Consider the following 12,500-nt stretch of genomic DNA (forward strand, 5'->3'; position numbering starts at 1 on the left):
TCGTCGATTGCAAGAGTAAGATGTCGAACGTTTTCCGTTTACTTATGTCGCCTTTAAAAGATGTCAAGTATTCTCCTGCTAAAGATATAAAGTATTCTCAATTACAGCAGCAGGATACTGTAAGTTTAAGGCACGATTCAACTTAAGACTGTAAAAGATACACAAGTTTTTTGTATGCTTACGACGCACGCTGAAGAATGAAACCATCTTCGAATGGGGAAATAAAACTAGTAGATGTTATGTTAGACTGACATCAAATTTTGATCATTCAAAATATTTGCAAATGGTGAGAGAGAATAGAGTTGCCTGTATTAACACAAGCGACTTCCGCATCGATACCCGCAACTATTGTAACGCCAGTAAATGATGTTCATTTAACCAGTTTTGTGAGAGAAAACGATAGTGATCGAGTGAACTAGAAAATTTAAACAAACTGCAACTATATGTCATAAAAGCAAATGAATATTTATAATAAAAAATATGTTTGCACTTTTGAAAATCTTGTAAATCCGAGCATTATTGGCGTTATATATATACATAGTGCATATATATATGTCTGTGTGTATGTATAAACACATTTCTGTTGTTGATAGTCAACGAATATATAATATATATATATATAATATATATATATATATATATATATATATATTATATATATATATATATATATATATATATATTATATAATATATAGAAATGTATGAATATAACAGACTTCTGTGGTAGATGGTCAACCAATAATATAATATAATATAATATATATATACATATACATGATTGACTTGACACTTCCGTTCACGCAAAAACAATACGCAATTACCAAAACAACCATGAACAGTGGATCCGCGAAAACCGTCCATTGTCTCAGACGTCACAAAACGCCAGTTTTTATAGATAACGTTGAATGCAAAGACGGACTTGAAGATAAAGATAAAGATAGCAATCCTGTACACAGTGAAGGCATGAATTACCGGCCGTAATTCAAAATTTGAGACATCGAATAATTTGTGCTTCTCTTGATCAACACTCGACTGCAGTGGGGCGTAGATGGGATGGGGGGAATCTCCGTAAGGCTTGCAACCCCACCTTGCAATATTAGCTGAAACTCGAAGTAGTAAGACATTCCGGAGTTATGTGATGTTATGTATGTATGTATATTACACTTGATCACTTGCGCATCTGTATACCGTGCATTCATACAGAGAATTCTTTGTCTTTATATAATATTATATATATATATATATATATATATATATATATATATATATATATATATATATATATATTATATATATATATATATATATATATATATACGTATATATACGTATATATATATATATATATATATATATATATATATATATATATATATATATATATATGCATCGAGCTACAAAAGTCCTTTGATAACTAATTCGCTTTACCTCGGAATTAATATATTTTCATATATGTGGACCGAAGGGGAGTTTTTGTTTAGTTGATAATAATTTCGTCCTCTTGTGGGTTCGAACCAGCGCCCAGCCGACTGAGAAGAAATCAGGACTTCAGTCATGTTATCAAATGTCCTTTAATAGCTAATTCGCTCTATCCTCGGAATTAATATATTTTCATATATGTGGACCGGAGGGGAATTTTTTAGTTGATAATCATTTCGTTCTCTTGTGGGTTCGAACCAGCGCCCAGCCGACTGAGGAGAAATCAGGACTTCAGTGATGAGAGAGAGAGAATGTATATATAACTAATATATATATATATATATATATATATATATATATATATATATATATATATATATATTATATATATATAGTGTGAGAGAAAGAGAGAATAGCACCGGACACAAGGGATGTACCAAATTAATCCACGCAGGCTTTCCAACGGAAAGAATAATAGATATGGCTCCCCCCTTGTCGATAGACTGGACATAACTGGAAATGATCTGGCTACGTCCAGTTCAAGTCTGATACGCCTCTTTAGCTTCAGGAAATCCTGTTGGATATTTTCGGAGTCCTTCTATCATCTGTGAACACCTGGCGATTCTGCTGTACTTTGTCTTGAAGCCTATATTATCTTGGTGCTATTATAAATATATGTTCTTTATCTTAGACATAAGAGCGAAATGGGACGAAGAGAGCAAAGAAAAGAAGAAAAGGCTGACAATGTTTGATGATGAATAATAACGTAGTATCTGATTACTTCATAAAAATAAAAAATGAAGCAATGAAAAATAGAGAAGCGTGACCAAGAATAATGACAAAGCTGAAGGCATGTTTAGTAGCGATTAAAAAAAAGCCCTTACTGTGAAACCAGAATCGATTATCGGGATAATAAATGGAGTTGTTGATGTACGTTCTTAACTGGTATTTCCAAAATAGGTTGCTGAAGCGTCTTCATTTTACTTAGTACTATTAGAAGTACGGAAGAAAGTTGAAAGTTCCAGAGTTCATAAATAAGGGGGGAAGGCCAAAAACTGAAGGAGCAATTAGCAGTAACGAAGGTAGGAGGTAAATTTCAAAACAGTTTTGTATTCATTTGTAATCGTGTTCAAAGAACTCCGTCTCTGTAGTATCTACGCAGTATAAGAGTCGAAGTCAAGGGTTTTTGTTACACCTGTCCTAATTTCTCTATAATCTGGACGCTCCCAGAGGCTCGGTCTCGAAGGAAAGGATCTCGCCGTTCCCCTAGGACGAAAGTTTCCCCAGAGCCTGAAGTCCAGAGCCCGACCAGATCGCGACGGACCAGGCATCCTTCGTCAAGGAGAGGTAAGCTTTCTCATCCTTTTAAAGTCGTATGCTGACCCTCAGCATCATGGGTCGTTAGCTACCTGATCCTCAGCATCATGGGTCGTTAGTTACCCGACCCTCAGCATCATGGTAGTTAGCGACCTGACCCTCAGCATCATGGGTCGTTAGTTTCCAGACCCTCAGCATCATGAATCGTGTTAACTAACCCTCAGCATCATGGGTCGTTAGTTAACTGACCATCAGCATCATGGGTCGTTAGTTACCCGACCCTCAGCATAATGGTAGTAAGTTACCTGACCCACAGCATCATGGGTCGTTAGTTATCCAATCCTCAGCATCATGTTTACCTGACCCTCAGCATCATGGGTCGTTAGTTTCCTGTTTCCTGACCCTCAGCATCATGGGTCGTTAGTTACCCGACCCTCAGCATCATGGGTCGTTACTTACCCGACCCTCAGCATCATGGGTCGTTAGTTACCTGACCCTCAATATCATGGGTAATTAGTTACCCGACCCTCAGCATTATGGGTCTTTAATCGTCTGACCCTAAGTATCATATGGCTTCAACTGTCTGACCCTCAGCATCCTGGGTCACTGCAGTCTCTGACCCTCAACATCATTGGTCATTAGAATTATCTGACCCTCAGCATCCTGGGTCACTGCAGTCTCTGACCCTCAACATCATTGGTCATTAGAATTATCTGACCCTCAGCATCCTGGGTCACTGCAGTCTCTGACCCACAACATCATTGGTCATTAGAATTATCTGACACTCAGCATAATGGGTCACTGTAGTTTCTGACCAGCAGCATAAGTGACTGCAGTTTCTGATCATCAGCATTATGGGTCACTACAGCTTCTGACTCTCAGCATCACGTGTCATTAAGATTTCATAGTCCACAGGATTATGACCTGCTGTAATTTTAACTGATCCTCGGCATTATAGGTCACTGCAGTTTCTGACCCTCAGCATCATATGCCAAAGCAGTTTCTGACCCTCAGCCTTATGGGGCACTGCAGTTTCTGACCCTCAGCATCATATGCCAAAGCAGTTTCTGACCCTCAGCCTTATGGGGCACTGCAGTTTCTGACCCTCAGCTGACATCTTGGGTCACTGAAACTTCTGAGCCTCAGCATCTTAGGTCACTGCAATTCCTGACCCTCTGCCTCATGGGTCATAAGAATTATCTGACCCTCAGCATTATGGGTCACTGCAGTTTCTGACTCTCAGTATCATGGGTCATTAGAATTATATGACCCTCGTCATTAAGGGTCATTGATGTTTAACGAACCCCATCATTATTGGTTTCTATAACTTGACTGATTATGGATCATTGGCGTTTTACGAATCACAGCATTAAGAATTGCTGTAAAAAACTGATACTCTGCATTATGAGACAAACCGATTTCTGACCATCAGTATTAGGAGTCGTTAGTTTACCTGACCTTCGGTAACTGGGGTCATTAGGATGATATGATCCTTAGCTGATATCAGGGGTCAACTGTCTTCAGACCCCTTATGAGTCAGTCAAGTTATCTGACCTTAAGCATTATGGGTCACTTATGTTTTCTGACCTCCGTCATGGAATACATTTCAGCTGAGCAGACTTCGGAATTTTGTTTCTTTCACTCACCATCTTCAAGATTAGTGTGTCCCCGAATCTCTTTCCCGAATAAGCACTTAAATACTTACTTTTCCCATTGATCATTACATTTAATTTACTCGCATAACTTACGATTGTTCTTCAAAGCATTCGAATCCGCTTCTCATAGTAACTTCTGCAAGTGCTGACTTTGTACACTTAACAATTATTAATGAATTCCTCATGATTTGAATGCATATGTATGCAGATTTCTTAAAAAATGGATAAGCATTGTTCTGCAGATGAAATAAATTAACATAACATACAATTAACAAAATTGATTGCAGATAATATTAATTAACTTAACATACAATTAACATAAAATTGATTGCAGATAATATTAATTAACTTAACATACAATTAACATAAAATTGATTGCATCAACTTCCCCGTAACTGACAGGAAAGGAGGTCACAATGACAAATCATACAACAATCTAGAACAAGGTCAACTTCCAGTCTTTATTTATTCATTTATTGTTTGTTTTTGTGTTGTTGTTTTTTTGTCTGGAATCTTACTTTTGGTATAAGAGTGAAATGTCTAAGAAGCGCCGTATTTTAGATATCAAGAAGCCTTCCATTTGTATGTACTTTCAAGGATCTAATATCTATTGCGACAAGGAAGAGAGAGAGAGATTTTATTTTTAGCATCACCACTTCAGGAGAAAGGAATACAGGAGACTGTCTTTAATCTCACTCTTTTCACGTCATTTTTATTTTTTACTGCATTCCTTCCACTGACCGGTCCCCTCCCAATCCATGTCCGCTAATCTGGCAGACCTCTCGCTAAAATTAATTCCCACCTAAATACAACAATTCATCTCAAGATGATGACCTTGGCTTACTCTCATGTTCTCCCTTTCAGCAGAGAAGGGCTGCGACGCAGAAGAGAGAGAGAGAGAGAATACTGTATAATTATATTCTTGGTAGACTTTGCTTCCAACCACTAAAAGTTTGTAAGCTGAAACTGGTTTATATTCAAAAGTAGGTAGTTTTATTTAAATTTTTCTATCATAACAACAGCATGCTTGAGCGTTTTGTACTCTCATCTGAGAGAAAGAGAGAGAGAGAGAGAGAGAGAGAGAGAGAGAGAGAGAGAGAAATACTGTATAATTATATTCTTGGTAGACTTTGCTTCCAACCACTAAAAGTTTATTAGCTGAAACTGATTTATATTCAAAAGAGGTAGTTTTATTTGAATTTTTCTAACATAACAACAGCATGCTTGAGCGTTTTGTACTCTCATCTGAGAGAGAGAGAGAGAGAGAGAGAGAGAGAGAGAGAGAGAGAGAGAGAGAGAGAATGTTACACTTGACCTTTAAACCCTATACGTCACCAGCCGGAACGCTGCTCCTAGCAAGATTGTTTTCAGCACAATTACATCACCGTTACCACTTACTGCGCAGTCCTAATTGATGCTCTAACAATTGCATCATTTAAATGACCTCTCTCTCTCTCTCTCTCTCTCCTCTCTCTCTCTCTTCTCTCTCTCTCTCTCTCTCTCAGATGCTTATGGCAATTGACTCTTATGACTTAATTTTAGTGTTTTTGCCACTAAAAACGGAGCATGTCTTAACATTCAGTTGACTGATTTAGTGGCATTAGTTTATCCCCAACACTCAGCGGACAATACAACTCACATACGTACTAGAAAGTGGGAAAAGAGGAAGAAATCATAAGGTGTAAAGGATAATTTAAAAAGCCAACAAGTGTTGAAGAAATTGGTAGGGATAATTTGAAATGAATAACAGAGTATAAAACAAATGTTAGAAGGTTGCATAGAAAAAAAACTATCCAGTTGTAAAGAATAAATTGAATAAAATACTGTAGAATATGAAAAATGGGGGCTAGCATAACAAAATGGGGGATCAATATGAAAAATGGGGGCTAGCGTAACAAAAATACAACAAATACGGTACAGCAAATCGTAGGTTTTAGCAACCACTGCAAAAGCATCACACGGAAATGACTGACATCTTGTCTGGCTAATGATGGGTGGGTTAGAAATCCTTTTTTTTTTTTTTGTCCGTAGGAAAAAAATGATCTTCGACAATTTCTAATAACATTTTTCCTTAAATTATAATTCCTTCTGAACTCGAGGCTTCAGTGAAGCTTCACTAGCATGAGAATCGCAGTGCTTCAGTGAAACGAGCGCACACATACACATACACACCCGACCGCATACTACTTTCAATATATATATTTATATATATATATATATATATATATATATATATATATATATATATATATATATATATATATATATATATATATATATACATTATATATTATATAGACATATATACTTATATATATATATTATTATACTACATATATATATAAATATATATATATATATATATATGATTTATATTATGCTATATATACATATATATATGTGTATATATATATATATATATATATATATATATATATATATATATATACACATGTATAAAACAACCCCCTTGACAGTTTCAGAGGATTTGCGTCATCAAGTACGACTCCGTAGTCCAAGGGCACATCCACCCGCTGATGGTAGAACCACCGGCCAAGAATTCCTTTACCCGTCCCTGGAGGCGAACGTCAGGATTCTCCGAATCCCCGCTGGAAAAGAAATCGTCGCTGCCTGCCCGGAGGACAGGGAAATGCCCTCCTCCTGAGCGGAGAGACAAGTTCCACCGTCAACTGTCGAAAGGGGACCCTATATTTTTTTTTTTTGGGAAGTCGGTAAGTAGGAGTGACAGGACTAGTAGCGGGTTTATCTCAAAAGGATGTTGACGCCGTTTCCTCTCTCTCTCTCTCTCTCTCTCTCTCTCTACTCTCTCCTCTCTCTCTCTCTCTCTATATATATATATATATATATATATATATATATATATATATATATATATATATATATATATATATATATATAAATATTGAATACGTGTATTTTGTTTGGCTTACTTTTATTTTGGTTTGTCCATTCCTATTTGTTATGTTTTCATTTTTGTTATCCTAATCCTATACTTCTCATACGAGAGATTTTGTGATTTCATATGAATCATAGCCAGTGAAAGCTTTTTTTTTTTTTATTTATGAATTTGAAAGGCTTGTCCTATTTGTGTGGGTTATTTTCATTTATATTTTTTCATGCCTGTCATATTGTATCTTTTAAAAGCATCACATCAGTGGCAGCTTTATTTATGTTTTTTTCATGTAACAATAATAATAATAATAATAATAATAATAATAATAATAATAACTGATGTCCGGACGTCGTTGAGTTTATATAGGTAATGAAGTTTATCAATCTCTCGAGAGCCTGTGCAGCTTTATTATAAACTTAACGGTATCCAGGCTCCCAATCTTTTAATAATAATAATAATAATAATAATAATAATAATAATAATAATAATAATAATAATAATTTTTTGCTCTATCACAGTCCTCCAATTCGACTGCGTGGTATTTATAGTGAGGGGTTCCGGGTTGCATCCTGCCTCCTTAGGAGTCCATCACTTTTCTTACTATGTGTGCCGTTTCTAGGATCACACTCTTCTGCATGAGTCCTGGAGCTACTTCAGCCTCTAGTTTTTCTAGATTCCTTTTCAGGGATCTTGGGATCGTGCCTAGTGCTCCTATGATTATGGGTACGATTTCCACTGGCATATCCCATATCCTTCTTATTTCTATTTTCAGATCTTGACACTTATCCATTTTTTTCCCTCTCTTTCTCTCACTCTGGTGTCCCATGGTATTGCGACATCAATGAGTGATACTTTCTTCTTGACTTTGTTAATCAACGTCACGTCTGGTCTGTTTGCACGTATCACCCTATCCGTTCTGATACCATAGTCCCAGAGGATCTTTGCCTGATCGTTTTCTATTACTCCTTCAGGTTGGTGCTCGTACCACTTATTACTGCAAGGTAGCTGATGTTTCTTGCACAGGCTCCAGTGGAGGGCTTTTGCTACTGAATCATGCCTCTTTTTGTACTGGTTCTGTGAAAGTGCCGGGCATTCACTTGCTATGTGGTTTATGGTTTCATTTTTCGTATTGCACTTCCTACATATGGGAGAGATGTTATTTCCGTCTATCGTTCTTTGGACATATCTGGTTCATAGGGCCTGATCTTGTGCCGCTGTTATCATTCCTTCAGTTTCCTTCTTTAGCTCTCCCCTCTGTAGCCATTGCCAATTGTCATCGCTGGCTAGTTCTTTAGTCTGTCTCATGTATTGTCCGTTCATTGGTTTGTTGTGCCAGTCCTCTGTTCTGTCTGTCTTTCTCATGTCTGTATATTTCTGGGTCTTCGTATACTTTTATTAGTCCTTCTTCCCATGCACTCTTTAGCCACTCGTCTTCACTGGTTTTCAGATATTGCCCCAGTGCTCTGTTCTCGATGTTGACGCAGTCCTCTATACTTAGTAGTCCTCTCCCTCCTTCCTTTCGTGTTATGTATAGTCTGTCCGTATTTGCTCTTGGGTGTAGTGCTTTGTGTATTGTCATATGTTTCCGGTTTTCTGATCTTGACGTGCGGAGTTCTGCCTTCGTCCATTCCACTATTCCTGCGCTGTATCTGATTACTGGCACTGCCCATGTGTTTATGGCTTTTATCATATTTCCGGCGTTGAGTTTTGACTTGAGTATCGCCTTGAGTCTCTGCATATATTCTTTCCTGATCGTGTCCTTCATCTCTTGGTGTTTTATATCCCATCCTTCCATTATTCCCAGGTATTTGTATCCTGTCTCATCTATGTGTTTGATGTTGCTCCCATCTGGTAGCTTTATCCCTTCAGTTCTCGTTACTTTGCCTTTTTGTATGTTGACTAAGGCGCATTTTTCTATTCAAAAAAAAAAAAAAAAAAATAATAATAATAATAATAATAATAATAATAATAATAATAATAATGAAGAAATCCGTAGTTGTATAAATGTAAATATATATTAGAATACACCAGGTTCTCAAAAGCTCTCATTTGTTCACATCTAATACATATTTCTCGTTTGTATACATACTTATTATATATATAATGTATATATATTATATATATATATATATATATAATATATATATATATATATATATATATATATATATATATGCGTTCACATCACTGGATTTCTTCACTATTTTAGACACTCATGCTATTATGTGTTTTTTATGAATAATAACAATTACAAAGATAATTTTGGACCAGTTATTCCTTCCAGCAAATAAAAGAAACAACTATAACCACGTCAGATGTTACATAGATCTCCGAGTCCCATTTTTCCATCCCTAAGTATCCAGCGGTTCACCAAAGGACATGGAATTAGAAAAAAAAAAAACGGGTCAGGTAATCACAGCCAGGTGTTTAACACCTTACCCGAGTGAAATCTCCTTATAAATCAACTAAAGAAACATCACAAGTGACCCACGTGAGGGGTGTCACAATGGCTTATTAATTTTTTTTTTTTTTATGTTCCTGGAAATCTTGAACGTGATTTTGACTAAATGGAAGGACGGAGGTTCTCCCTACGAAGTAACCCATGTGAGGGGTATCACAATACTGACGGTGGCTTGTTCATTATTTTTTTTACTTTTTAATGTTCCTGGAGATCTTGAATCTGATTTTGACTAAATGGAAGGACGGAGGTTCTCCCTACGAAGTGACCCATCTGAGGGGTTTCACAATGCTGACGATGGCTTAGTCATTTTTTTTTCCTGGAAATATTGAACCTGATTTTGACTAAATGGAAGGACGGAGGTTCTCCCTACACCCATGTGAGGGGTTTCACAATGCTGACGATGGCTTATTCATTATTTTCTTTATTTTTTAATGTTCCTGGAAATCTTGAACCTGATTTTGACTAAATGGAAGGACGGAGGTTCTCCCTACGAAGAAGACCTCCCTTCCAGAAAGGCCGACAAAAGGGCCTTTGTTACCTGAAAAAAAAATCGAATTCCGTTTTGGCGACTGGGTCAGTTCCAAAGTGATTCGCCACATTCCCAAAGCGATTGATCATTATTATTTTAGTTTTCTTCTTTTTTGTGAAATGCTTTTAAAAGATCCTTCACTTCTTTTGCGAGATACTCTGCTTCTACTTCTTTCTTAGACTTAGAGATGCTTTTCTTCTTTTTGAGATACTTTGTTAGAATCTACGTCTTATTTAGTAGGATATTTTTCTTCTTCTTCTTCTTCTTCTTTTGTTAAGATACTTTGCTTCCACTTCAATTTGAGTAAGATGTTGTTCTTCTTTTTCGTTCCTTTTTACATAATACTTTTCTTCTTATTCTTCTTTGCTTCTACGTCTTATTTAGTATGCTACTTTCTTCTTCTTCCTCGTCTTCTTCTTTTTCTTCTTCTGTTAAGATACTTTGCTTTCACTACTTTTTTAGTAAGATACTCTTCTTTTTTTTCGTCGCTTTTTACATCATACTTTTCTTCTTCTTCTTCTTCTTTTTTGTAAGATACTTTATTACTTTAATCTTTTTTTTAAGGATTCTTTTCATTTTTTTTCCCAAGGCAATTAAATGGTCCGATCTAGGATGTGGGAGCAAACCTCGCCCATCCGTGGAAAGAATGTTGGCCTCCTGCGGGAAAGCTTCTTCCTCCTCCTCCTCCTCCTCCTCCCTACCGCTTCGAGGAACATCTTACAGCGTCGAGTGGCCTATCGCCGAGGACCTGGCCGTACCTCAGATTAGCATCTGCTTCAACGAAGATACAGAAACCGCGCTCTATACCCAACACAAGTTACAAGGAAGGTAAATTTGATGATGTTTTATATATACATACGGGCATGAAATAAATAAATAAATAAATATATATATATGTGTATATATATATATATATATATATATATATATATACATATACATATATATATACATATACATATACATAATATACATTATATATATATATATATATATATATATATATATATATATATATATATATAATATATATATATAAAGAGATTCAAGATTAGGCAGTTAGTGATATATATATATATATATAATATATATTATATATATATATATATATATATATATATATATATATATATACACACACACATATATATATATATATGCATATAATTATATAGGTAAAAAATATATATACATACATACATATATTATATATTCTTATATAAATGGATAATATATACATATACTTATATACATAAATGTGTTCCGAGGCATTTAGCTTGTGAATCAAAAACAATAATGACAACAATAATGATAATAATAATTGTAACCGCCTGTTTTCCGAAATAATAATCGCTAAGGTCCATCGGCGCCAAGATCGTGGCCCCAGACCGCCCCGGGTTCAAGAAGGAGAGTATGTTCTCCGTCAGGATTGACAACGTCTACGGCAAGGACACCCAGAAGTCGCTCTTCCTGGAACTGCTCCAGGACCGCAGTCACCTGACGGCGAAGAAGGAGCACTACCTGGCCCGGGGCCACCTGGCCCCCGACTCCGACTTCGTCTTGGAGCCGGAACAAGACGCGACGTACTTCTACGCCAACGTCGTCCCCCAGTGGCAGGCCATCAACAATGGGAACTGGAAGGTTAGCGAGTAGTTTTGTAGCTCCGTCTAAGTTTACCTCTTTCAATCTGTTGTTCCTCGTCGGCTGTTCGTCAACACCGACTCGCTGGAATTGTTGGGTCTCATTCTCTTCCAGTCGGTCTTTCCAGAGACGCTTGGGGACGAAAGTTCTGGCGGGGAAAACTCGGAAAACGAGACACGACACGGGATGAAGGTTACTGCAGAAGAGTGCTCTAAAACTTAATTAATAACCATAAAAGACTGTAATAAATCGTAATAAAAAATATCAGGAATTACTTACTGAACCATATTAACATACACTAATAGCTCCTTCCCTCTTGCAGTCTCTCGAGAACAGCGTTCGCGAACTTGCCGACAACCGCGGACGGACATTCGAGATCTGGACAGGAATCTACGACGTCCTCCACTTGCCCAGTGCCAGCGGCGACTCCGTCGAGCTGTTCTTGGGGCTCTCCGAGCAACAGAGACTCATACCTGTTCCCGCTCTCATGTGGAAGGTAAGATGTGAAACCCTCCAGGGCAGTTTTCTCGCCGATAGGCTTATAAGGGATCTTCTCAGGTTA

At 36.8% G+C, this 12,500-nt stretch overlaps 2 protein-coding genes across 2 annotated transcripts in view; one reads left to right on the top strand and one right to left on the bottom strand.

Moving 5' to 3' along the window:
• The window catches only part of LOC135202339 (uncharacterized), a 93,253-nt gene that overhangs the window by 5,807 nt on the left and 74,946 nt on the right, over window positions 1-12,500 (bottom strand). The gene's annotated exons all lie outside the window — the stretch shown is intronic.
• LOC135202338 (uncharacterized) overlaps window positions 1-12,500 on the top strand; it is a 14,268-nt gene that overhangs the window by 362 nt on the left and 1,406 nt on the right. Inside the window, exons 1-4 of the mRNA XM_064231687.1 lie at window positions 1-15; window positions 10,887-11,125; window positions 11,656-11,938; window positions 12,261-12,434. The exon at window positions 1-15 is cut by the window's left edge and continues 362 nt beyond it. Of these exons, the coding sequence (XP_064087757.1) occupies window positions 1-15; window positions 10,887-11,125; window positions 11,656-11,938; window positions 12,261-12,434 (711 nt within the window). The remainder of the gene's footprint in view (window positions 16-10,886; window positions 11,126-11,655; window positions 11,939-12,260; window positions 12,435-12,500) is intronic.

This window comes from Macrobrachium nipponense, chromosome 30, assembly GCF_015104395.2.
Source record: "Macrobrachium nipponense isolate FS-2020 chromosome 30, ASM1510439v2, whole genome shotgun sequence".
Taxonomy (NCBI): domain Eukaryota; kingdom Metazoa; phylum Arthropoda; class Malacostraca; order Decapoda; family Palaemonidae; genus Macrobrachium; species Macrobrachium nipponense.